We start from the raw sequence: 27378 nt of genomic DNA on the forward strand, positions 1-27378 counted from the left end.
AAGCAGTGTCTTAAAATATTTTTCAAACACATATAGAACCGCTCCGAGTTCTGCCCTGGTAATTCGGCCTGTACGCGCTCGAAGTTGCAATTGCGGACTCAGCTCGGCCGGCTGCAAGTTAATGGCTAATGGTCAGCAGCTGCCGCAGCCAAAACAGACGTGCTCCAATTGTAAACAAAAATGTTGGAGCTCGGATCGCCCAAGCACACTCGCCTCGAGGCGCACTGGTGTTGGTTTGTAGCTGCATCTGTATTTGTATCTGTATTGGTATCTGCATCAGCAACTGTATCTGCATCTGCATCAGCGTCAGCATCTGCTCCGGATGGCAGCGAAGTCTGTCAAGTGGGTTGCGATTCCGACTTCCCCTTCGCCACAAAAAGCACCGACTTTTTGCGTGCTGAGCACATTTCCTATAAATAGTAGCTGTAAAGCATAAATAAAACGAAAAGGGGCTACTATTCATGCCATCTATCAAGTTGCAGGCAACCGAGATGAAGTTTGCGCTCAAATGATTTGTTTAGACGGCCTGCCACTAAGTGGAGGCTGTTAAGGCCGCTTTGGTAGTGCCGAAATGATTGCATGGCGAATTATTTAAGGCGTATTATTCGTTTAAGGCCTTCACTTTAAACATCACTTACCCTAAGCGAGATCGCCTCAATGGATGGTATAAATCAAGCTGCGCCCGCAAAGCAGCTGACATTGGCTGGCCGATGGCTTCAGTATCCATGTCATAAACAAGAACTTCCGATTGCGGCGTCTGCTCAAGTGGCAAGTGCCACGAGCGGCTAGGCGGAGGTCCTTATTAAAGCCCAAGCCGAATAAAACACAAAACTTTCAGCAGCTGAAGGGCGACAGCCTGCAGACCCAAACAGGTGGCATCGGCAGTTGGCTCAGAGACAAGTTGTGGAGTGTGGGTCGAGGGACGGAAGGGCGGGCGGACTTCCGCCGATGTCCTGGCCATTTCGTAGCCAGGTGGCCGCCTCGCCTTCGCCAGGTCAAGCGAAAAGGCGTCAGGGATATCAAGGATTCATAACTCATTTACCGACCTCTTGATGAGACGCCTTCGATATCAGGACGGAGATGGAATCACTTGCAGTGGCTTGAATTAATAATGACACTAATCCAGTTATGGAAGTTATATTTATTTTATTAAATTTTATTTGCAAAATATCGATTTAATATGGATAACATATTTGGTTTATTTATTTTCGTTTTAGTTGCTTGCTTTTTCGCATTCAGATTCACATTTTAAATGATATATTGTTGCACGATGATTTATTATGCGAAACATTTACCTTTTTTGCCACTAAATATTTGTATTTTTAGTCTGACTTTCGGTGTGGGCCAAGAACGCATTTAATAGTGCGCTTTAAGGTTCCGAAGCCAACGAATATTCACATTTAACTAATGTGCTTTTAACCATCACCTAAAAAAGCACATTAGCTTTCGATTTCTATCTCATTCGAGTCGCTTACACAAGCAACGGAGTCGAAGACTCGAGTGAAATACAAATAATGCCTAATTAATTGCCCATTAATCTAGTTTTTATTCAACTTAAGCCTTGAAAATACTTTTAAGGAGACTTAACGCATATATGATGGCAGCCAATGTGTAGATATAGATGAGCACCGCTGAGTTCCCGTCGCCCATCAAAAGATTCATTTACACAAAACTTACGCTCACTTGCAGCTCCTCAAACATTTCCATTCGAAACACATAGTATTTACAAATCAATCGAGGCATAAAACCGTCTATACTGCATGAGAAACCCAGAGCCCATGAGTTCTACTAAGAAAATATTGAGTTGCGGCACAGAAATGATGGGTATGGGTTTCTTTAATAAACTTGGAAATGCAACGCACAGCGCTCAGTAAACTCTGCAACTCCACACGGAATATGGAAAGCAGTAAAAGCCATACAATCATTGGAAAAGTTATTTGTTTTGACGGGGCGTAGGAGCGTGGGCGATATGGCCGGAATGCATCTGCTCCCTAGCCAAATTCATATGTAAATGCATAAGTTTGTAGAAAGCTCAGGTTCAGGGGAGAACTATAACTTTTCAAATCAAATTATTACTCATAAAGCGATAGGTCGCGTTGTTAAGTGGCTTGTTCCTCGGAGTTTTTATGGTTCCACAATTGAGTGAAGCCAGGTCTCAAAACGTTACTTGCCTAATTTGCAGATAGGTATACTTAAGTCGCTTCAAGAACTTTCGCTTGCTTAAGTGTTTAACTACTGAAAAGAAATAGATTAGGAAAAAATACCCATCGCAATTAGCAAACATAATCGACAAGCCGCATATTGATCTGATACATCGAAATGAATGGATTGCGTACATGTATTCTAACTATCCTATGTGGTAAGATTAGACAAATGGTAACCCGAGAAATAATATCTTATTGAATAATGCCTTTAGCAACTATTTATCTCGCTGGTAACTAACCAATTATATTTACTCCTGAAAAATTATTAAACTACTTCTACTCGGTCTGTTGAAGTACAATCCCCAGGCATTTTCTGGCAGGACAGCAATGTGACGAAAAGGGACGAAAGAGCAAGCCGCTTCAAAAGGATTGTTTTCCTGCAGAAACAGGTTATCCTTAAATTGCAATCCCAGTTGCTGGAACAAATCCAGGATTGCAGCAACCTCAGGCAAGGAGTTCGCAGGATCATTGCTAGTTACAAGAATTTAAAGTCCGAGCTTGAAGAACTGAAGCCGAAAAGTGGCGCAACTGACGGCCCCAAGATAACTTGAAAATGCAATATGTGGATTTTTTGGATAAAACAATACTAATTATTAATTGATGGAATGAACCATGAATTTATTTTAGAGCTTGACGCATATTTTTTTATCCTTCGGGCACCTTCCTTTAACGATTTCGGTGAAGGCTGTGGAAGTGTGTAAATATTTATAATGTTGCAAGCCGAGTTGCATATATATGCAATGTATTCCACTTACGTTTCAGCTTTTTTTGTTCTCGACGGCATGAAATACGTTCAACCTGGCAACGATTTAGAGCGGTAAACACACATGAGCCATCCGCAACCTTTCCACAATGAACATCACTTTTCCAGCCGCAGGTTAGGCACTCGTCTGCAATGGTTTTTCCCAACACCAAAAAAACTATGACTACAGGTCCATTATTAAGCCAATCAATCTAAAATGGCGAAGGACATACCAAATATGAAATGTATCTTCATGCCGATACGCCAGTTTCCAAACTACTTTGGTACTCGAAAGTACTCGAAATAACACAATAAACGTCTAACTCGATTACAGAATTATGACTGAAACACATCTTATTTGTTACACTTAACACCTGATTTTTGTGCTAAGTATCTAAAGGTAGTGTAGTTCACCACATCGCAGAAACGCTTTTAAAGTTCTCCTCAAAAATGTTAAGCGAAGTCTCCTATCTTACTCATAAAAATCAATATATTTTTTACGACCCTCGGCGTTGTGATGCGTTGTAAATTGATTTAATGGACAAATGGTCACTTCGAAGTTCCGGAGTGTGTTATAAACTGACTTCGAAAGAAATCGGGCCCATTTACGCAAGCTGACTGCACAAACGCCATGCATTTAAGACAACTCCTCACCGAATTGGGTATGCAGCAATATTCAACACTATTTAATACTAGATCTATTTTATACAAGCTGTTGTTCTACATTTTGCAGTTATCATCTTGACCATATTGACCCTTCCTGGAGATACCATTGCCGGCTTACAAGAGAAGAAAATCAAGCAATACCCTTGGATCCCGAAGTCGTCAACGCATATTACACCTTATAAGATATCTGGGAATATATGAAGAATTAAATGTGTTATCATGAACAAATAAATTTGGAAGACTTTTTCTGCCCAGTAACATATGTATATTCTAAAATGGGGTATTATATAGAAAGTTGCTTTCAATATGCCTGACAAGACAGATTTTCTTATGTTATGGTTTTGTTTTAGAAACATATTTGCCTTTCAATTTATTTTGACTTTTCACCTCATTTACCATATGATATGGAATTTATTAATGTAGCTATCTTATACAAATTGACTTGTGGCATTAAAATGATTTCTACAACTTAGTATAGGAATATCGGATGGTATAAACATCGGAATAATCAAATTTTTTTAGTTCTGTGTTAATGTAAATGCTCATTGCAATTGCCTATGTGAGACTCATAACATATTTTAAATACATTTACTTGCACCTTATTTCTTATCAGAGAAATGCAAGACAAGCCTGCAAGAATTGACCTCATCACGGTGAGCAATTTTTCACGCGACCAATGAATCTAATTGATTTTGGTCGCTGTTCCATTGCCGTACTGCTGACCACCTATACTGCTGACGACCTATAAAAGAGGGCACAATGCCATCAGCCATCAGTTCAGATTGACGATCATGAAATTCTTGACGGCATTTGCATTCGCCTGTGGTAAGTAGTGAATTATAGTGACGTTTGACAAACTAAAGGCAGCCATCGTAACTTTATTAGTGGCAACATTTGTGGTGCTCCACGGCGCCTACGGCAATCCACTACCGGGACCCGTTGCCGAACCGAGTCCAGTGGCCGAGCCAAAGCCCAATCCTGAGCCGGTAGCCAATCCTGAGCCGGTAGCCAATCCTGAGCCGGTAGCCAATCCTGAGCCAAAGCTCAATCCTGAGCCGGTAGGTAAAGGCACATTCAGGCCATTTGATCCCGCATTCTGGAATCCGGGGTACCAACCAAGCTCCGGACTCCAACAAGGAGTAGCAACAGCTTAATCCAACTGGAGCCTGTGCATCCGCACACAAGGGAGACACACACACATATATACTAATCTCCTGTACTTAATGTATGCATTTATGTACTCCAACTTACAGCATAGGCATTAATAAAATTGCAAAAAAATATATATTATTTTTTTTGGCAATATTTATTATTATTTATTCAAGGGCAACATTTAGCAAAATTTTGTTGGTTAGAATCTAAGTCATTATGAAGTATCAGTACATAATGAAGCATCTGACTTGCAGTCGGTAATTTGACCACCAAGAAGACGCCGAGCTTTGTTAGTCAAACTCAACAAGCAGAGGTTTTAGGGAAATGACGCGGAGTATTCGCTACACAAATCCATTTCCCACAACAACTTCCGCCTGGGAGTCTCCACTGGGCCACGGCAGTCACATGACATCGACACCGGCCAGCAGGGAGCGACCAAGTGGCCAAGAGACCAGATCCGGTCGACCAGATTTGCGTTGGACAAAAAAAAAATAAAATAAAAGAAGAAAAAAATCACTTGCAAAGAGGAAGCGACAGCTCTAACAAGTTTTATCAATGAAGTCAGCAGTGTAAGGTTGACGACGCCACAAATGCCGGCAATCCGATCGAAAGACCGACCGAGCACAAAGCCAATGTCTTGGGTGCCAACCGGCATTGGAGGGCATAAAACCACACGAGAGCCCCATTGATCGGGGCATCGTTGGTTAATCCATTTGTGGGGCATCATTACCGGGCTTATTCATCGCATACATGGTATGTAAATAGGTTTATTTGCATGTTTCCTTTGCCCCTACCGACGATCGTAAATTTGAACTCCGATTTGCGTTCGTTCTCAATCGTTAAGGCAGTGAACATTTTTGAGATATCAATTTACATGTTAACACATCGCGATTTGTGAATGAGCGGTGTTGACTGGCAAATTGGTCCAGTCGGCTGTGAATGAGCCGCCAGAGTATTGAAAGCCATTGATAGCGATTTCAGATAAGAAGCTCTACAGAAAGTAGCCCTTTGATAGACTAGAATTGGCCAGCTTAAAGCGATTGTCAATGAGTTAGAATGTTCCTTTGATTCCTCAATTCAGTTTTTAGCTGTTTTCGAAATTTCGATAAGTAGTTAAGCTACCTCTTTGGCATTACCATTCAAGTAGGATTAATTCTTTCAGATAGTCTCCGCTTTATTCGCTGCTTCTGATTCTGATTTCTATCTGAATGCAGAAGGCATCCCTCAGCTTAAAGCTACACACTTGTCAATAACTCAACATACCTTACGATAGACATTAAAGATTCTCAACGAAGACAGCATTACGAAGGAACTTTATTGCGAGGTTTCACTTTAAATGGTCGGTCCTAGTATGGGATACGGAATGCCTTTATGCAAATTGTACCATCTTTGCTTTCGATTGGTGACAAACAAGAAAGTTAGGCCCACAACAGCTAGTAACGGATAGGAAAATTTAAAGAAGATTATATATAATATAGAAGATTGTATACCTATAAATCTTAAGCTCCTCATCATCGACCAACAGTGTAATGGAAGTAGGAACTGTAATAAAATATTTAAAAACACCGCCATTAAGCAAATTGGCTGTGGTTAATCATATTCAGGATTCGTTATACTTTATGGTGTTAACCACTTCTGTTGTGAAAACGTACTTCTATTCTTGACTTGTTTACAAACAAAAAGGAAACATATCTTTAAGATTCTTTCGGGCTACGGAAATACTCACAAAAATGTTGTTTCGGCAGCGAAATATGTGCCAAAAACAACATCAAAAGCGGCACAATTAAAGCCAATGCAGGCTCCACATAATTATATTAACCAACTCTGAAGGGAAAAACAATGGAAATATTAAAGAAAAGGAGTGGAATGAACGGCAGATGGTAACGCATTAATTTATAATTATTTGGGCTTCCACCAAAGGGTTAATCAGAACAAGTGCCACTTTGTTGAAAGCACAGACGTACCAATTGAAAAAAATATATAGAACGGTTGTGTACACCTTAAAGTGGTTATCATTAAATGGATATCCAAACAGCATCAAATTACAATTTATCATTAAATTATTAAGTGCTGTGTGTTCAAATTGTAATGATATTTTTAAGTACAAAAAATGTTTTTTTGTTATATTCGCTGCTCAAATAGTAAGCCGCATTTGGGGAAAGTGTATGGCCGCAGCTCATGAGCTCATGTGGTGCGCATCTGAGAAACAGAAACAGAAGCCCAAATTAATTTTGTGGTCCGCTGACTTTTTTGATTATTATTTTGGGTCTGAAACAAATTTGAAATTAATTTTTCCTACAGTGCGGGTGCCCCAATAGCCGATTGAAATGGAGAGGGTGCCCCCACACTTGGCATCAGAATTGCATAAACAGACGCGGCAATTACTGATATCGACATTTGCATACGCTGCCAGCAGTCGCCCGCCTCATTAGAGCTAATCAAAATGAATACTCTAATCAAAGTGGTTTGATTGCAAATCATTTTCACTCGCACTTTCAGCATTTCACTTTCAATCTAATTGATTGAGATGGAAACCCCGGCCAGAAAAGCGGTTGGGGAAACCCGTTGCAGACGGCGAAACAACGAGGCAAGAAAATAAATTCGTAGAAATTAGCAAAACGTGAATCACAAACCGCACAGAGCCATTCAAAAAAAACAGCGTGCAGAAGACAGGCGTGGGAGCCAAGTTGGGGAATCGGAAAATTGCAAATCCATTGAGCACTTACTCAATTTTCCCGTTCAAATTGAAATAATCCGAGCTTAGAACTCACGTCTTATCGGAGATTCACGCTCGTCCGAGTTGTGTGCTCTGCGATTGTTTAAACAATCAAAGTTTTCCTGGCCAAAGTTCACGCACAATACACCACTCCACTGGCATTAGTTAATTAACTGATTAGCCCCAAATTTGGTCATTTCTGTACTTTGGCCATCGAGTGGGACAAAGGCGATAATCCGGCCCAGAAAAATAGCAGAAAGGTTAGTTAATTGGATCGAAAATCTGCCAGGGACAAAGGAAGCCAAGACGCAATAGAGGGTTTTTCAGATAAATATAATATTCTGGGCGGTTAAGAAAAGCAAATATAAAAAGCAACCAATGATTTCCGCCGGCTTATCATCATTGTACAAAAAGTGCAAAACATCGAAAGGCAACTGAGACCTGCGTACACAGCTGAAAAAATAAACAAATCAAATGTGATTGCTTTAAATGCGTTAAAATGATGGATCAATTAAAATTCGGTTATTCACTCTAGCAGAGACCCCAACATTCATCCACAAACCCATAAGGGAATATGCCTTTAAAGTTGAGAGGCAGCAAAACGGACATTCTCCCCACTTCCCGGTGAAAATAGCAACGTGCTAATATTTATCTTGAATCGTATGTCAAAATTATGGGGCTTGTATGTGACAGGAAATGGAGCTTATCTGCAGATGACGCAAAATGAACGCCTTTGTGTTGACGGCCTAATATTGTTTATGATTGGAACTATTTATTTGTAATTGGATCATAATAATTGTCAGAGGATTCCGGAGAGGAAGGGCTGTCGAAGTTGCTCTGCCAGGACTGGCATGAATCAAATCTTATCAAAATTTAATCGGATGGGTTCGCAGCTATGTAAACAGCTTGCGTTTTTGTTATGATGGCAAATATTTAAGCTTCCCTCTGATAAGATACATAAATTGTAAAAGCCTTTAAGGGTTTCCTCTTTCAGAAGTAACATACCAAAAATCGTTGAACGCTTTAACACTGTTCTTAGTATAAAAACATAAATGACAATGAATGGGTTGTGGCTTTGATTCTTCTAAGGAATGCCATAACTTTATTCTAAACATTAATTAATTGGGAAATTTTCCTAGCAGTGCAAAAAAGAGTGTTATATGTTCGTTGATAGACTTAATACCTACTCTTCTTCTGTTTAGCAAAGTAGCGAGACTAGCCGGCTGGCAGATGACAAAGTTCCCAGCTTGAGATAAAACGTATTCGAATGAACAATAAGTGGAAATGTATTTTCGTGTAGGTAATTTTTCGGTTCATTCATGGCCAGGATTCACTTCAATCGGCACAAAGGCACCGCAGGATGTCTCCTCTGAATGGAAATCGATGTTTCGGTTGTTTTTCGTTTCCGTTTCCTGTCCTGCGTCGCAACGAATGCGATTTAATTTCCATTGTCCCTTGCCAATCAATACAAAAGTCATTTCGAAAGTATCCAGCCAGCACAGTGCAGTGTGAGAGTTGGCTAAGTAGTAGACACTTAGCCGTGAAGTGTTCGGATTGCAGCCGTGGTGTTCAGCCAGGTGTTCACTTGACTCGGGACTCTTGATTCAGGTAGAAATTACAGTGTTAACCACTGAGACGGACCGGCCTTAATTCTAATTAATTAAGCTTCGGTAAACCCTTCAACAGTTTGGGCCTGACGAATTATTGAGTCGTGTTCTGATCAAACATCTCTCTATATATGTACGAGTATCTCTTTGCTCATGCCTAAAAATATCGACTTAGCTTTAAACCAAGATTAACCCAATAATGACTTTGGATCAACGACTCGAAACAAATGTAAAACAAAATACGACTAGCAGATACCCGTTACTCAGCTAGTGGAAGTGCAAACGAGAAATTTCAACATTTTCTGGAATATCGGTAGAAATTGGGGAAAATGTAATGAAATGAAAAAAACTTCAAAATTTTTTAAAAGTGTGGGCGTGAGAGTTTTGTTCGTCTTGTAGGCGTTATAGTGGGCGTGGCAACAAACTTGCACTGCGCCTGTCTCTGGAAGCTGCATGCTTAATCTCAACATTCAACCTTTCGTAGTTCCTGGGATCATCACATCAAAAAAAAATTACAAAAAAATTAAAAAAAAATAATTTTCTAAATTTGAATGCAACTTTTTAGAGAATTGCGTCAGAAACATTTAGAGGTATGCCACTTCAAAATCCGATTAAGATTAGTTGAGTTATGGAGCTTAGAACTTCAGATTTGGGACATTTTTAAATTTTTTTGAATTTCTACAAAGTCATACATCAGAAAAATTACAAAAAAATTAAAAAAAAATAAATTTCTAAATTTGAATGCAATTTTTTAGAGAATTGCGTCAGAAACATTTAGAGGTATGCCACTTCAAAATCCGATTAAGATTAGTGGAGTTATGGAGTATAGAACTTCAGCCTTGGGATATTTTTTGGACTTCTACAACATCACACAAAAAAAAATTACAAAAAAATTGAAAAAAAAATAATTTCTAAATTTGAATGCAACTTTTTAAAGAATTGCGTCAGAAACATTTAGAGGTATGCCACTTCAAAATCCGATTAAGATTAGTGGAGTTATGGAGCTTAGAACTTCAGCCTTGGGATATTTTTTGGACTTCTACAACATCACACATCAAAAAAATTACAAAAAAATTGAAAAAAAAAAATTTTCTAAATTTGAATGCAACTTTTTAGAGAATTGCGTCAGAAACATTTAGAGGTATGCCACTTCAAAATCCGATTAAGATTAGTTGAGTTATGGAGCTTAGAACTTCAGATTTGGGACATTTTTAAATTTTTTTGAATTTCTACAAAGTCATACATCAAAAAAATTACAAAAAATGTAAAAAAAATAAATTTCTAAATTTGAATGCAATTTTTTAGAGAATTGCGTCAGAAACATTTAGAGGTATGCCACTTCAAAATCCGATTAAGATTAGTGGAGTTATGGAGTATAGAACTTCAGCCTTGGGATATTTTTTGGACTTCTACAACATCACACATCAAAAAAATTACAAAAAAATTGAAAAAAAATTACAAAAAAATTGGAAAAAAAATTAATTTCTAAATTTGAATGCAACTTTTTAGAGAATTGCGTCAGAAAGATTTAGAGGTATGCCACTTCAAAATCCGATTAAGATTAGTGGAGTTATGGAGTATAGAACTTCAGCCTTGGGATATTTTTTGGACTTCTACAACATCACACATCAAAAAAATTACAAAAAAATTAAAAAAAAATAAATTTCTTAATTTGAATGCAACTTTTTAGAGAATTGCGTCAGAAACATTTAGAGGTATGCCACTTCAAAATCCGATTAAGATTAGTTGAGTTATGGAGTATAGAACTTCAGCCTTGGGATATTTTTTGGACTTCTACAACATCATACATCAGAAAAATTACAAAAAAATTTAAAAAAAATAAATTTCTAAATTTGAATGCAATTTTTTAGAGAATTGCGTCAGAATTATTTAGAGGTATGCCACTTCAAAATCCGATTAAGATTAGTGGAGTTATGGAGTATAGAACTTCAGCCTTGGGATATTTATTGGACTTCTACAACATCACACATCAAAAAAATTACAATAAAATTGAAAAAAAAAAAATTTCTAAATTTGAATGCAAATTTTTAGAGAATTGCGTCAGAAACATTTAGAGGTATGCCACTTCAAAATCCGATTAAGATTAGTGGAGTTATGGAGTATAGAACTTCAGCCTTGGGATATTTTTTGGACTTCTACAACATCACACAAAAAAAAATTACAAAAAAATTGAAAAAAAATTAATTTCTAAATTTGAATGCAACTTTTTAAAGAATTGCGTCAGAAACATTTAGAGGTATGCCACTTCAAAATCCGATTAAGATTAGTTGAGTTATGGAGCTTAGAACTTCAGCCTTGGGATATTTTTTGGACTTCTACAACATCACACAAAAAAAAATTACAAAAAAATTGAAAAAAAATTAATTTCTAAATTTGAATGCAACTTTTTAAAGAATTGCGTCAGAAACATTTAGAGGTATGCCACTTCAAAATCCGATTAAGATTAGTGGAGTTATGGAGCTTAGAACTTCAGCCTTGGGATATTTTTTGGACTTCTACAACATCACACATCAAAAAAATTACAAAAAAATTGAAAAAAAATTACAAAAAAATTGAAAAAAAAATTAATTTCTAAATTTGAATGCAACTTTTTAGAGAATTGCGTCAGAAAGATTTAGAGGTATGCCACTTCAAAATCCGATTAAGATTAGTGGAGTTATGGAGTATAGAACTTCAGCCTTGGGATATTTTTTGGACTTCTACAACATCACACATCAAAAAAATTACAAAAAAATTGAAAAAAAAAAATTTTCTAAATTTGAATGCAACTTTTTAGAGAATTGCGTCAGAAACATTTAGAGGTATGCCACTTCAAAATCCGATTAAGATTAGTGGAGTTATGGAGTATAGAACTTCAGCCTTGGGATATTTTTTGGACTTCTACAACATCACACATCAAAAAAATTACAAAAAAATTGAAAAAAAATTACAAAAAAATTGGAAAAAAAATTAATTTCTAAATTTGAATGCAACTTTTTAGAGAATTGCGTCAGAAAGATTTAGAGGTATGCCACTTCAAAATCCGATTAAGATTAGTGGAGTTATGGAGTATAGAACTTCAGCCTTGGGATATTTTTTGGACTTCTACAACATCACACATCAAAAAAATTACAAAAAAATTAAAAAAAAATAAATTTCTTAATTTGAATGCAACTTTTTAGAGAATTGCGTCAGAAACATTTAGAGGTATGCCACTTCAAAATCCGATTAAGATTAGTTGAGTTATGGAGTATAGAACTTCAGCCTTGGGATATTTTTTGGACTTCTACAACATCATACATCAGAAAAATTACAAAAAAATTTAAAAAAAATAAATTTCTAAATTTGAATGCAATTTTTTAGAGAATTGCGTCAGAATTATTTAGAGGTATGCCACTTCAAAATCCGATTAAGATTAGTGGAGTTATGGAGTATAGAACTTCAGCCTTGGGATATTTATTGGACTTCTACAACATCACACATCAAAAAAATTACAATAAAATTGAAAAAAAAAAAATTTCTAAATTTGAATGCAAATTTTTAGAGAATTGCGTCAGAAACATTTAGAGGTATGCCACTTCAAAATCCGATTAAGATTAGTGGAGTTATGGAGTATAGAACTTCAGCCTTGGGATATTTTTTGGACTTCTACAACATCACACAAAAAAAAATTACAAAAAAATTGAAAAAAAATTAATTTCTAAATTTGAATGCAACTTTTTAAAGAATTGCGTCAGAAACATTTAGAGGTATGCCACTTCAAAATCCGATTAAGATTAGTTGAGTTATGGAGCTTAGAACTTCAGCCTTGGGATATTTTTTGGACTTCTACAACATCACACAAAAAAAAATTACAAAAAAATTGAAAAAAAATTAATTTCTAAATTTGAATGCAACTTTTTAAAGAATTGCGTCAGAAACATTTAGAGGTATGCCACTTCAAAATCCGATTAAGATTAGTGGAGTTATGGAGCTTAGAACTTCAGCCTTGGGATATTTTTTGGACTTCTACAACATCACACATCAAAAAAATTACAAAAAAATTGAAAAAAAATTACAAAAAAATTGAAAAAAAAATTAATTTCTAAATTTGAATGCAACTTTTTAGAGAATTGCGTCAGAAAGATTTAGAGGTATGCCACTTCAAAATCCGATTAAGATTAGTGGAGTTATGGAGTATAGAACTTCAGCCTTGGGATATTTTTTGGACTTCTACAACATCACACATCAAAAAAATTACAAAAAAATTGAAAAAAAAAAATTTTCTAAATTTGAATGCAACTTTTTAGAGAATTGCGTCAGAAACATTTAGAGGTATGCCACTTCAAAATCCGATTAAGATTAGTTGAGTTATGGAGCTTAGAACTTCAGATTTGGGACATTTTTAAATTTTTTTGAATTTCTACAAAGTCATACATCAGAAAAATTACTAAAAAATTTAAAAAAAATAAATTTCTAAATTTGAATGCAACTTTTTAGAGAATTGCGTCAGAAACATTTAGAGGTATGCCACTTTAAAATCCGATTAAGATTAGTGGAGTTATGGAGCTTAGAACTTCAAATTTGGAGCATTGTATAATTTTTTTGAATTTCTACGCATCAGAAAAATTACAAAAAAAATGAATTCCTAAATTTGAATGCAGATTTTTAGAGAATTGCGCCAGAAACATACTTTTCAACGAATTTAGTATACTCTACCTTTTACTCTACGAGTAACGGGTATAATAAGTTAATTTTGTAGTTCGTTCTCAATGATGTTATAGTATCAGTTTCTGCGCCAAGTCTACAAGTCTCCAACTCATTCCAGCTTTTTGTAGCTGTCATCAACATGACAAAGCGGCTTTTGGCTCTCTGGACGAGTAATTTGGTTGGGAGGCTTTAGTCTTTTGGCCAAACAATATAAATGGTATGAAAAATGTGTTGGCATGTACATGTATGCATTTCATATGATTCTTTTTTGTTTTTATGCTCATAATGGATTGTCATGTTCCTTAAATATAAATATCATTCTTGCATTCAAGTATGTGTTTATATTAAATTTATTTCAGTCCATTTTCATGTTTGATTACGTGACACATTTACTGATTGCTACTCGTAAAAATGTGCCTGCCTGCCAACAAAAAACGAGCAGAAAAAAGCTTCGCAGGATTTAAAGGTGTTTACTGGTTGGCGAACTCTTAAAAGGATTAAGTTTGAAGCTGGCCGCAAACGTTAAAGAATAAATGCGAACAGCTACATTTAAACGTACTCAAATACTCATATCATACTCAAAAACCGGCCATAAAAGCGAACAAATTCTAGCCTACATATCATAAATTTTGGAAATGTTTGAAACTCAAGCAGTGAAGAAAGGGTTCGATCCTCTAACTGAAAGTATTCATAAATTTGTCAAACGAAGAGCTCTCAAGCAGAGAAAGGGCGTTTTAATAGCACGTAAGACAACACTTTTACCTATATAGAATTCCAGTTAAGGCCGAAATTCCACTCCACTTTTGTCGTGTAAATTAGGGCAGACGAACAAATCACCACGGGGACCACAGGTAGCTAACAACAGGTAAATGTCGGCCAAAAGCAAAAGAACTGACCAAATGGAAAACACTAAGTTAAGATACTGCGGCGCCACAGTATCGCATTTTACCGATTTCACCCATATTTGAGAATGTTGATATAGACTAATCTTTATGGCGAGCAGGCTGAGTTTTTCTCTAATATGTATTTTGTATTTATGTCCTTTGGCCTAAAAGTATTTAGAAATATAAATCGAACAAAATGCTGTAACTAAGATAATGTGGTAAATATTTTATTGCGGTTATCATATACTTTTAGTGACATATATTATATATTGTATAGATGCATACTTTTTTTCTTGAAGTAATTGCGTATAAAAAGCATGTAAAATAAAAGATACAAAAATAAAATAAAATGTCTAAAGACATTTATTACTGGCTGATGATCAGCTGCTGGCGGATTTTCTTCAGCTCATCCGGACTCATGACATCCGAGTTGAAGTTTGCGTTGCGAGTGTGTACCAACTGCCCACTCAAATCATTCACACTGTCCTGAACATTGTAGTCGTACACGGTTCTTAGCATGCCGCCAATCAATTTCCGGGATCTCGATCGCGAACTAGACTGAACGCTTATGTAGGGGGCAGCATCGCCGAATCGAAGGAGGCAAATGCAGGCTAAGGGATGAAAACCAAATCAGGAAAACTCTTCGGGTGGCGGAGATCCCTGCAAACTTACAGAAAATGCAGAGCAGCACGAAGTAGTTCATTGTGGAAACGTATTCTCTAGACTGTAAGGAATTCAATAGAGCTCTTGGCCTAAGCGGCTTGAATCGCATTTATTACGGTTGACAATCAAATTAAGTAAGTGCCATGACTCAAAACTATCGGCTATTCTCGTTTCTGTTTTTATATGTATCTAATTGAATTTGGAGGAATATCGGGAACCAAATGATTGGTCGCCATATTGACGATTTTCCAGATTGAAGAATTGATCGTGAGTCTTAGGTCGTTCATTAGTTTTACAAACATATTACGATAATTTTTCTTGATTTGCTCTTCTAGCAACTGTTTGTTGGTCAGGGATAGATCCTTGAGGTTCTTCTTTTTATCACACGGCTTCACTGACCTTCGGGCGTCTTGCAGCTCCAAATTCAATTCCAAAATCTTGCGGTTCGCATCATTGAGCCTGATCTCCAAATCGAGGTTTGCCTGTCGGTCCTTGAGAATTTCCGATTTTCTTTCATCTAGCTCCTTCATCAATGTTACGGAAATATTCCGGAATGTGGAAGAGCTGCTCTTCTCCAAAGCCAACTTCTGTTGCAGCACTCTGATCGTCTTTGGTACTAAATGTTTTCGTCTTAAGTCATTATTCGAGCTTTGTGGCTCATTAGTATCATCCGATATAAAATCGCTCTTGATAGAACCTTTACTCGAATCTGGCTGAGCTGGATCGTCTTTACGGGTTTTTTCATGTATCACGTCGTTCTTGGGAGGAACATTTGGCAAAGGGATGAAATCGAGCTTGGGAAAATGACTGGTAGATGAATCGTTTTGCTGGATTCCTATACAGTTGGCCACTGCAAAATGCAGCACTAAACAAAAAATACTTGTTTTTAAAAGTGGCTAAGATTGCATAGGCGAACTTACGTAAAATTCCGGAGCATAACAAAATCTGGTTCATTTCGAAGAAGTGGCTTCACCTGAAGTACCTAAGATATTATTGCATTGCTTATATATACGAATTCTGCGTTACATAAGCGCTTTTGCAACGGCTATTGTTTCGTTCTGCTTGAAACTATATTATATTAATCGGCTCTTGTAGTACGGAAACAACAACACTTACTTTTGTAATTCAACCTTTAAATTTAAATTCAACATCAATTTAAGTGGGTTCTCTAAACTGCTACGTACAAAGATATTCTTTGGATTTTCGGATTTCTTCATCGTCATAGACAACTTAAAGATTTAGATACAAAAGCAACAACCCTTTCTTCTTGGCATCTGGGGCTTTGGGGCTAGCACTAATTATATTGTTTCTGGTATTGGTATTAGTTGCTAACTAGCCATGTAAATACAACCGTGCATAACATAATTAATTATATAAAATCCAGCAATGTATCTGAGCTCATTGAAGTCACGCTACATTTGTTATCGAAGCAAACGGATTTCCCAAGCCAAATGAGGGGAAAAAAGCAGGGGACGATCATAAAAACCAACCATTGTCTTGGCCAACAGTGAAACCGCAATTCAAAAACTCAGCATTCGCAGTGCGGATAGAATGAAAGGAAATCATACTAAATTTCGCCCACATGTCGAGTATGTAAATGAAGGGTTGCGCCTGCGCACGCGTCAAATTGATAGCGAAATTGGACGTGGGATTCGGAAAACTGAGGCATGGCCATCTCGTGGGCGAGCGGCCACTGAGTGGATCTCGGCTTGGATGCCCCGTTTTTGGGTGGGTGGCCACGGCTAATTGTTGGAGACTTAACGACTTGTGCGCAAGTTGCTCGCATTTTGCGTGGTGTCTGCGGAACGCTGTTTAAATTGCCGCCGCTCCCCAAATGGTCAAAAGTCTTTAATGCCCCATAATCGTAGTCAAGATTGGTGTAGTATTGACAGTATACGGAAATTTACCTTAGATGGCAAACGGAACACAATATGCTTTACATAACTGCGCATTTAAAATTCAATTAAGTGAACAAAATTCATTAGCCAGTCTAAATGTATAAGCCAAGTATATTTACGTAAGCAAACAATATTCTAATGTGTATTCTATAAGTAAATTACTACAGAGCAGAGTGCGCAGCGAATTTGATTAGCGTAGCTGGTGAAACTCTATAAGAACTGAACTATAGGAACACATTAGCCCACTATGTGAAGTTAGTTAAGCAATTATCGCTATGCTTATTAGTGCCGTTAGATGATTTTCCTCGCAACTCTAAGATAGTCCTCTTTATTCCCAGTCACACCATCGCACACAAAACCGATGTCTATTTCTCATTTTGATTGCCGCATTATAATGACAGTGGCTCTGTGCATGCGACTCCCATTTGAAGCTCGCTTTTCACTGAAGTTTTCGGTTTCTATTTCCCATGGCAGCGCCTCAAACTCGTATGTATTTTCATCGCTTTTCAGCCGCGGAGCACACGCTTTCATTTGCGTTCGGAAAATGACCTACTTCCGGATTAGCATGCCCCGGCCACTTTTACTGTCGCTCGATCTGGAAAAGGGCGATGGATGGAGCACATGGGAGCCACGCCATCGAGGCCCATCGAGCAGGGCGACCAGGGACAGAAGCTAATGAGGTTGTCGCCGTTGTATCCACTTGATAATAAACATCCGCCGCGTTCTGCAGTGAGAGCTAGTGTGTTGCATGCTTGTTGCATTTAATTGTAATTTATTTTCCAGCCCACAGAATGGACACGGCAAAGAACGGAAGCAAATATTTTCCGGTGGAAGCTGGGCAGTTCCTGTCCTCCACCTTTCTGCCCTTTCCAGCTATCAGCGATGCATTAATTGCCTGTTCCAGCAGTCTAGTGTGCCAGTAATCAACCATGTTCCCCGTGTTTAACTCACACATATTATTAGCTAAGTATAGTATGAACGGGTGTCCTAACAACGTGTTCATCTCAAGTTGAGGCAGCTAAAGTGCCAGTGACATCGATTTGCTATGTGACTGCGTTCGTCGGCTTTTGCTTAAAGGGAAAAATACCAAACAAAGCCAATTGCAGTCCAGTGGATCGATCAGTGGTGGACCAGAATCAATGGACTCGGTGGAAGCCGGAGCGAATTGCTGGCTAATTTGGCGCGGCGCACGCGAAGAATGCGAAGGCATTGCCGACAAAAGGAAGCAGCCACTTCCTATCGAGTGGCGGGCAAAACACCTGAGCCTGGGGCTATCAGGTGACCCCACTGGTGACCCCACTGGTGACCCGGTCGACTGTTCACACCCAAGCTGCCATAATTGCCCGCAGCAGAAGCAGGCAGGTTAATTAGCCCGGATTTGGGGGTATCCTCACCACCGTGCGGCCACAAATCAAAGCGGAAATTGTTTATTAAACAAATCCACAGGCAGTTCTGATGGGCGGGGCAGCATCCATGGCGCGGATAATGGACTTTTAATTGACTTCTGCCAGTTTCGGCTGCCTGCGTGCTGAGGTCCTTTATGGTACGGAATTGGGAATCATATGACATAATAATAACCGGGTCTTCGCAGCTCCGGAAGCCTAACAAGCCAATGTGCCCAAATAAACAAGGGAGCTATATCGTATCGATAGAGACTTCAGTGATGATGGCGTAAGAGAAGTTGAATGATGGCGACAGGTAATGACAGTCACACTTTGAAAGTGGATCATTTGCATTTGTCAATTTGGTTGACACACATTTTATAATAGTCCGTAGCACAATTGAACAGCAATCCCCCAGTCAGCATTCCATTATAATCGATATCGTTACCACTCACTTTCATTTCAAAAGATACTGTGCGCTAAAAGGTTTTTAGGAACAAGCTAGCCGAGCGTTTCGTCACTAATCAAGTCATTGATACATTTATAACGCATTTGCAAGTTGTATTAGCTAAAATATATACAAACTACCTATCGTCTTTGATCTTTGTGTGCTAAGTTTAGATAAAACACAGGCAGAATCTCGCGTGGGAGATAGGAGCACCGTCATCATCATCACACCACTGGGGGCCATTAGGTGGGCGAGTGGTCATTGAGTGGGACGGAGTAGCTTATCATTTTCGCCCACAGTCTGTAATTGATGGAAATTTGCCATATTAAAAACAATCGCTCGCTGTCGTGTGATATCGAAACTGAATTCAACCGCAAAGGCTGGGCGAAAATCATTACAAGTTTCCCAGCCTATTCAAGCGAAAAACTTTCCTTTTCGAATGCAGCACTAATTCGCCTAATGGCCATCAGCAGCACCCACTATCATTACATCATCCCGCCTGGATCAAGCCATGAAGCCAACTTCCGCCCGCCACGCACTTGGTAACAATCGTGAGGAGGGAAAGTTATCCACGCCACATTACCATTGGCCAGCTCCATCCCAATGAGAGTGAGACTGGGTAATTCCAAAACGCCAAAACAATGACACATAAATCGCTGAAAAATCAAGCATAACATCAACATTTTCACATCTCCATCCAGACGGCGATACACCCACTGCCATACTCGTAGCACTCGTGCAATTTGTGTGATAAAGAGCAATCGCAATATTATTTGCTGGCATGTGGAAAGTTGCAAATTAGCCGGGCTATGGAAAACAGGCAACAAGTCGCTCGTGTTATTCAGTTACTCAGACTCACTGCCACTGCTGGGTAATGTGAGAAAAAGCGAAAATGTGCAGCGTTGACACAATTGCCAGTGCACGAGGCATCGCTGCATCCATATCCATGAGATACTTGAGCAGTTGCCAGCGATTGTCTGCCACAATGGCCCCCAGATCCCCAGATGATGCCGCCCAGAAAAAGCAGCCAAACTGGCTCAACTCCATTCGACACTCAGTGCAGTATCAGATTCGATTTCGCTGCATATTCCTCCACATACACGTTCAGATTGCACATTGTACAATTCGCTTATCTATATATTTATCACTACTTAGCCAAGCCTATGGGCTTGCACTTTCAGTTAGCACCGCCAACTGCCAGCCGCCTTAAAACTATTACACACTTTATTGATGTAGGTCATTGTCTTTCCAAGTAGCGCCATTAATTCTGTGCTTTTATGAAGACTTCGGCATTTGGCACACAAGTTGTGCATATGGAAAACCCATCTGCCAGCTTTATGGGCATAGTCAGAGGCATCCGCCACAAGCTTCCGATTTTTATTCGACTTACATAACGATGCCGAGCCAATATTTTGGGTAATTAATGGTAAGCGCGACAGGTTGGCGCGTGGCAGCATTTTCTTGGGCGCCCACACTCTGGCTTGTAAGTAAGTTGATTTGGTTTTTATGATTTGAGCTGTTTTCACGTCCTACTGCATTTTCGTGTGGCCTGGAAAAAAGAGCGTAGGCTGAAAACAAACAACCTAAGACCTCGACGGCCAAGCAGCGTAACAAATTCATTCACTAAACTCGACTGGAGCCATTTGGGCTTCATTGATAAAACGGCTTTTGAATGGAGCTTGCGGCTTCTAAATGGCAGACATTAAAGCTAAAATCATAGAGTAAGAGTAACGGGTATCTGATAGTCGAGCGTTCTTGTGCCATCACAACCAATTTCGGTGCGCTTCGTCACAAAGCGGACTCCCATCCACACTGATAGCATCATAAATAATCTTTCGAGTCGCCACGAAATAGACAATAATTCAAATTCTGTCCACGACTTTTTTGGAGCAAAACAAACTTCCCGAAGTCAACATCATCAATCATCGATGATTCAGCTGCGCACTACGCCTTGAATTCGATACATCAGCCAAGTGAGCAGCCAGTTGGTCACCAAATAAAGATTATTAGCTGCACTTTTTGTATAGCAATAACTGCATCAGACCGGTCCAGTATGGGTCTACCCTTTGAGCGGAAACCCCGTCAATAAGCCATGAAGTGCACTTAGCCCACTGAGCAGTGTACACTGTCCACCATTCACTGCTCACTGGCCACTGGCAAACAATAAAATCAGCTGTCGCTACTGAACTCCCGAGCTGACCAGACAAATTGAGCACCCAGCCCCCCAATGCTGCCCACTGTATTGCCCAATTGAAAACTCAGCAAGTTTTCAAAACAATTTCTGTGTGCCAGCGGCGGTGGAGCTGAGAGATCTGCGGAGGCTGGAGGAGAGTCGGGTAATCGGGCAGCTGATGAAGAGCCCTTCGTGGTCATATTGTGCCGGCCGGCGATTGTTTTGGCCCGATCGAAAAGCGCTGATTAAAGCAAGTCGAGCGGCTTTCCAGCGCCACATGCACTTACATTCTCGACTTTGTTGTCATCGCGGTGCGTTGCTCTGGGAATATAGGGTGTGATCGGGTATTGCCATCAGGCACTCGGAATGGATGATCCAAAAGGTAGGAAATTGCTAGAAGAAAGAGTCTAATCCTAGTGTTGTATATATACTTTTGATGCTGTAGCTAGATAGTTCAGCTGCATTTTGCATTTACTAACACGGGCATTTCAGCACTTTCCAACCCTACCCTCCCTGCAATGCAACACATTCGACACTGAAAGTTTGAAGAGTATCCCGAGTTCAGCTCGCAACTCGCATGTGCCAACCTGGAAAATTTGTTTGAATTTGGGTTAAGCGCTCCAACAATCGCCAAGTCATGCGTGGCAGCCAAAGAGTTGGCTTTGTTGGGTTTTCATGGCGGCTCGATGGTCGGGAAAACAACGCAGTTGCAGTTCATCTCCTCCAGATGAAGATACGTTCTAGCGGCCCACCGAGATTAATGACTCCAAGCCGGGCATTGCGATATACATGTACATGTTTGGAGCGGTTTTTGGAATTTTAATTTGATTTGTGGTTTGGTTTCGTTTTTATGGGCATATGTGGTACCCATTCATTATGCGTGAACTGTCGAGCTGCGTAACGCCCAGTCCAAAGTTAGATATGGGGGTTACTGGTAAAATATCAGCCTATATTAAATAATTATAGTGTCGAAACTCAGTCACTTTTGGTATGCGCTTGTCGGAGAAAACTTCTGGAGAGAACTTGACCTTCCAATGAAAAGTAATTCGGGGAAAGGCGTTTTAATAATGGGCTTTTCATTCACGCTGGCATTCAAATCATCTTGACCCGAACTCATCACTTGGCATTCATTAGGCGTTGGTTTCAATAAATCAGACATATTTAAGGAAATTAGACACTTGCCTTTACTTATTTCCCTAATTACATTGCTGCTATAAAACGTGATTAAAATATGGTTGCCAGTTGAACATTTATTTACTACCCAAAGGGAAGAGTTAAAAGCTAGTTTACTTTAACTTAATTTTAGACAAAAATTAAAGTTTGCCACCTTGTTGGATAATTGTTTTTGGCCAGATCGACTGCTTCACACCTCCAGATAGTTGAAATTAGCAACGCAAACTTATAGCTAGTTCTTGAGAAGTATAAACTTGGGTCTGGACCACTCCCCTTCCATTTCCCAAGAGCCATCTGCAAAATAGAGTCATGAGCAGTGCGAGCAACAAGAACGAGAAAAAGCTTCCAAGTTGCTTTGTGTTCGAGGCAGCGGAAATTATTATTAATTGCTTGGAATGCCTGCTGCCTCCTCCCAGAAACCGAGCTCCAAGCTATGTACATGCTCCCTGCTCCCTGCTCCATGGTCCGCGTTCTTGGCCAGCCTCTAATGGCTTCCGTTGGCGGGGCCAGAGTGTTTCTGCCCTCCGCTTTGATACGCAGCCTTCCAATCATTTCGATGACGTAAAAAGCCGCTCTGTGGCCAAAACTGGCCCGAGTTCTTGGCCCCGAAACCGAAAACTGAAAAAACAACAACCGATCTGAGCGTTGTCAGTACTGTGTGGGGTAAATGCGTTGGATTATTTGGATTACTTGGACTATGGTTACGTGGACGAGTCGAGTACGAGTGCGAGTGCCAGTTGGAGCACAGGGTACAGGGGGTTATTGGCCTTGGCCAGTCTGACGTCTGACAGTCGGCGTGGGTAAACAGTTGCGAGATTAGCGCTGTGCGGCCAAGCGTGCTCAGATGGTCGCCTTCTGCCAACAAATGCAACTGCAGCTCCGCTGCAAAGGCAATTGTGCCGCCCAGAAAGCAGAAAGGGGCAGATTTGCCCGCGAATCCAACTTCGACAACTCGCAGTGCTTTCCGCGGGCGGAATCAGCCAGCGTAAAGTTGAAAGTGGAGTGGAGCATTCAGCTGCACTGAGAACAATGGGGGTGGCTCAGCAGCCCGCCTAGAACAACATTCGTCACTATGCAACATTGTTAACTATGCAACATTGCCCAAAGCAGCTAGTTCTGCTGACTGATATTATGTTGTATATAAACCGTTCGAGCTGGACTTTTTTTAGAGTTCACGCAGGCGAGGAGTGGGTGTCTGGGAGCTCCTGACTATTGTGCTATCCACGGGGACGGGCCCTGAACAAGAGGAGCCAAACAACGACAGACCGGCAAAGAAGGTGAACGACTCTCCCTAATTGAGTTTGAATGGCGGAACGAAAATGTTGCAAAAAGGTGGAGGAAAAACGTTGCCGTTGCAGTGATTTCGCGCAGCAATTGTCGGATTTTTGAGGAACGCTTTTCCGCGGGGACTGACCCATGGAAAAAGCGGCCAACAATTGAACTTTGAAGCGGTTGAAAAGACTCGAGCAAAAGATACTGGGCATATAAAGCCTTTTGTAGGCGGCTTTGTGTGTTTATTACCTGGAAAATGTCGGTTGGATCTAAGTTTTCCACAGTTCTGGGAACTTGCTCCGTAAGCTTCCCTGAGACGAAAGCATCATATTCAATTAGAAAAGTTTTCCCTGGCATGCGAAAGATTGGAAAACTCTGCAAATGCACCAACAATCACAATGCTTTACAAAACCAAGTGGTTTAAGGTGAGCATGGGGGGCAGCGCACCCATTCTCTTGCACATAAAGTTACCAATTTCAGTGGAAATTATCAGCATGAGTTGGCCAAGACTGACCCAATTGCGACCCCGCCGTCCAGCGCTTTCATCACCGACTTATCACTGGCAGTTGGCAATCTGGCGAAAGTGTCTCAATTTCTGCGCCATGCCACATGGCATCGCAATCTGATCCACCACTGCCACCGTATCGAGCTCCAGATCCACACCAAAAAACGCAGCTGGCTTATCGATCGAGCTGCTTGCTCTTTGTGTTGCCCCAAAATTGTTTATTTACTTTGACACGTTCAGTTGGCTGCTGCGATTGCTGCCGTTGTTTCGGGTAAATCAAATAAAAATGGACCGCGTAGTTCCGTAAACGAGCCCCTTTCGGTTTCCTCGATCAGTTCCTAATTTGTTTATGGCAACAGTTGCCTCGATTGCCAGTCAGCGTTGACAGCACCCTGGATGATTAAGTCTGGCCAGACAGGGCGACATGTGTGGCAGCCGCCGCTCGTGGCAATTGGTGGCAGCATGCGGCGACATGGGTTAGACTGCCACACATTCCCACCCTAATGATTCTGACCCTGAACGAATCTGAAGTGGTTTCGGTCGCCTGCCCCTCGAAGACGCCAACACATCGATGCGGTAGCCTTCGCGCGTTTATTTATGTAATGGCACCAAATGAGTTATATGCACAAGTACGTCTTGGTGGGAGATGCATCCCTAACCCAGCTTGGTATAGATGGGGTATACTCACAAACAAAATGCGTTTTATTCGGATCTTACAATGGAATTTCAGATATTCTAGGCTAGCTACTTTTCATTTCATTCTGTAATGAATGTAGTAAGGCAATGAAAGGTTTTAACCAAAACTAGAAAAGAACTGTTGCTGTTCGTTTTGAAATTTTATAATTTATTTATGCACAACTTGTCGTGAAATACACTTTGAAATAAAAAAGGAATAGTTGGTTTAAAAGTAAAGTCAGAGGCTTGAAACTGTTACTCATAGGCTCTTTTGAATTTCATGCTTTTCATTAAGTATCTCAAAGATTGCCAGAGCCGTAAGCTGAAAATATCTAGATATTTCGATGCAATTTGTTACAAATGAAAAGGAAGAATTGTGGAGACGTTCGTCACCTAAAGACTCCAGATGACGGTCTCCCCGGCCATGTCCGTGTTGGTCCAGCCGAGGGCGCTAGCCACCAGCTGCTGCAGCTGGCGCAGAGGAACACCAATCTTCTCCAGATCGGCGGCCAGGGAGCGGTACTCCTTCAGCTGGCGCAGATCGCGCAGCAGCCGCCGGAACTCGGAGCCGCGGATGAGGCGGACGGCGCTCGAGAGTTCCGAGTCGGAGGAGTAGAGCCGCAGGTACATATCCCTGAGGGCGGCGCGGGGCAGGGCGTCCCGGAGATCCAGGAGGAGTCCGCGGACTCCGGGGCGGCGGCTGGGCAACTTACTGGTCGGCGGGTCGGAGATGTGGATGTCGAGGAACACGCGCACGAACTCCGCGTAGTAGGTGGGATCCAGCTGGAGCCGCCGGCAGACATAGTCATGGAGCAGCTGGTGCTGCTTGGTGGCCTTTAGCAGCTGCACTTGCGTCTTGAAGCCATCGCTGCGGAGCAACTTGATCAACTCCCGCACCTGGGTATCCTCGGCGGCATTTGCCAGGATGTTTTTCAGCTGGGAAGCGGGCAAAAGTGGGCGGGCCACGCGAATTAGGTTGGTTAGTCCACGCTCGGCACTGGTGGGGCACTCCTTGTTCTCCTTGGCCAGCAGGACCAGCTCCACCGTGTCCTTGGGTGCGGACTGCTCGGTCCTGGCTGTGCTGGCGACTGGCTTCTCGGCCACATCCCGCGCGATTCGTACATGCTCCTGCTCCTCCCACACGGGCAGCCAGTTGATCTTGTGGGCATCCATCTTAATCACATCAGCGCTCTCCGCGACTATGTCGGGCAGCTCTTGGGCCTCATCTGGAAAGCCATCTACAACGAACGTGGTGGTGCTATCAGGCAGCTCCTGGAAATACATATTACAGTATGGATGCAATTTTAACCAGAAACATTCTTTAACATAAATAAAACACTGTATGCGTGAGCACATTTATTTGTATGTACAACGATTGCACAAGAATCAGTCTCACCTGGGAGTCCTGGGGCTCCACCGCCGATTGTCCTGCGACCAAGAGCAGGCAGAAACTGAATGTGACCACCAATGGATGCATGATGAAATCAATGCGAAACTGTGCCTCCTTTCGTCGTGTTTCCTCCTTTTATAGCACGCCAAGCACTTTATCTGCTATTTACCCAATTCATATTTACTCGAAAAATTTCACAGGCAAATACTCGCATTCGGAGCAGAGAATCAACAAGAACACGGTACCCAAAATAAAAAGTGGAACGACCTTGTCGCTGGCTCATCAAAGAAAGCTCATCAATCTTTCATATTGTCGCACCATCATGGCCGAATTGCATCGTAAAACACAGTTTGCCGCGGAATAATCGGCGTTTTTTATTGCTAGGATTTGGGAGGAGCGCTCTTTTTATACGAGTTCCTTCCAGTTCGATTACAAGTTGTTGTGCACATCAGCATACCCTTTCACTCTGCAAGCAATGGGCATGCAAAAATCGCAATGCTCTTTCACTTACCTATGAATTTTATCTTTTAAATATGGTTAAATTTAATATCAACATCACCCATGCACATGAGCGATAAAGTGTGAATATTCAGGGCCATTGGGTAAGCGTTAGCCATCAATCTTATGGCCCGCTGAGATTTCACTAGGCCAGCCACCCAAACAAGTTAGTTGCCCCATAAAATCCCTTATATCCCATAAAAATCTTCACCAAAACACAATCAACTGAAATTTTATGTTAATCCCTAAATCCCCGGCAACCTGAAGCATCTTCTTGCCGATTGGGACTCGCTTAGCCCAGAATGAATATTCATGTCTTTCGGGAATGGAGGCCGGAATATCCTTAGCCACCGCCGGGGTTCTTGCCAATTTCGATACGCAAATGTTTCGCTCATTGTCAACAATAACAGCGCAGAGATGAAGAGATGAAGTGGAGGACTCTGAGGCGAAAAATAAAAGTTATTCGTTCCAGCCAAAAGGGGCAAGCCACGCCTAATGAGTCCCCTCTGACTGCTGTGCAAATGATCTTGGGGTTACGCTTTTAAATTTTCCGGAAAAGCCCCTCGAGCAGCAGATGCGCGGTCCTGGGCAAATTCGCGGTGATATGTACATTTGAAAAACCCATTTGAAATGTTCCAGGC

The 27378-nt window shown here is 40.7% G+C and overlaps 6 protein-coding genes across 9 annotated transcripts; 2 read left to right on the forward strand and 4 right to left on the reverse strand.

The window, feature by feature from the left end:
* Positions 1-2767: 2767 nt before the first annotated feature.
* LOC26526054 lies at positions 2768-6297 on the reverse strand. 4 transcript variants are annotated; one of them, XM_026978861.1, is made up of 4 exons: positions 6255-6297; positions 6033-6197; positions 2960-3094; positions 2768-2889 (listed from the first exon to the last, which is right to left on the reverse strand). In XM_026978861.1, the coding sequence occupies exons 2-4, from the start codon at positions 6064-6066 to the stop codon at positions 2828-2830; spliced, it is 231 nt and encodes a 76-aa protein (XP_026834662.1). In that variant the 5' UTR covers positions 6067-6197; positions 6255-6297; the 3' UTR covers positions 2768-2827. The 4 variants fall into 4 exon arrangements, with proteins under 4 accessions (XP_026834662.1, XP_026834663.1, XP_015015442.1 ...); XM_026978862.1 differs by lacking the exons at positions 6033-6197; positions 6255-6297 and adding an exon at positions 3180-3217; XM_015159956.2 differs by lacking the exons at positions 6033-6197; positions 6255-6297 and adding an exon at positions 3180-3217 and having other exon boundaries at positions 2960-3124.
* Positions 3517-3870, forward strand: LOC26526464. The gene is made up of 2 exons (XM_026978863.1): positions 3517-3608; positions 3680-3870. The coding sequence occupies exons 1-2, from the start codon at positions 3578-3580 to the stop codon at positions 3811-3813; spliced, it is 165 nt and encodes a 54-aa protein (XP_026834664.1). The 5' UTR covers positions 3517-3577; the 3' UTR covers positions 3814-3870.
* Positions 4385-4897, forward strand: LOC113564085 (tetra-peptide repeat homeobox protein 1). The gene is made up of 2 exons (XM_026978859.1): positions 4385-4437; positions 4498-4897. Exons 1-2 carry the CDS (start codon positions 4404-4406, stop codon positions 4764-4766), a joined length of 303 nt encoding a protein of 100 aa, XP_026834660.1. The 5' UTR covers positions 4385-4403; the 3' UTR covers positions 4767-4897.
* An 8560-nt stretch (positions 6298-14857) lies between the features above and the next one.
* Positions 14858-15441, reverse strand: LOC6542913 (accessory gland-specific peptide 26Ab). The gene is made up of 2 exons (XM_001968818.3): positions 15333-15441; positions 14858-15271 (listed from the first exon to the last, which is right to left on the reverse strand). The coding sequence occupies exons 1-2, from the start codon at positions 15430-15432 to the stop codon at positions 15027-15029; spliced, it is 345 nt and encodes a 114-aa protein (XP_001968854.2). The 5' UTR covers positions 15433-15441; the 3' UTR covers positions 14858-15026.
* LOC6542911 (accessory gland-specific peptide 26Aa) lies at positions 15408-16306 on the reverse strand. The gene is made up of 2 exons (XM_026978751.1): positions 16244-16306; positions 15408-16188 (listed from the first exon to the last, which is right to left on the reverse strand). The coding sequence occupies exons 1-2, from the start codon at positions 16275-16277 to the stop codon at positions 15503-15505; spliced, it is 720 nt and encodes a 239-aa protein (XP_026834552.1). The 5' UTR covers positions 16278-16306; the 3' UTR covers positions 15408-15502.
* An 8700-nt stretch (positions 16307-25006) lies between these two features.
* LOC6542941 lies at positions 25007-26350 on the reverse strand. The gene is made up of 2 exons (XM_001968820.3): positions 26246-26350; positions 25007-26121 (listed from the first exon to the last, which is right to left on the reverse strand). Exons 1-2 carry the CDS (start codon positions 26324-26326, stop codon positions 25243-25245), a joined length of 960 nt encoding a protein of 319 aa, XP_001968856.1. The 5' UTR covers positions 26327-26350; the 3' UTR covers positions 25007-25242.
* Between the last annotated feature and the right edge of the window lie 1028 nt (positions 26351-27378).

The sequence above is a fragment of the Drosophila erecta genome, unplaced genomic scaffold, assembly GCF_003286155.1.
Source record: "Drosophila erecta strain 14021-0224.00,06,07 unplaced genomic scaffold, DereRS2 tig00000055-arrow-pilon, whole genome shotgun sequence".
In the NCBI taxonomy this organism is placed as follows: domain Eukaryota; kingdom Metazoa; phylum Arthropoda; class Insecta; order Diptera; family Drosophilidae; genus Drosophila; species Drosophila erecta.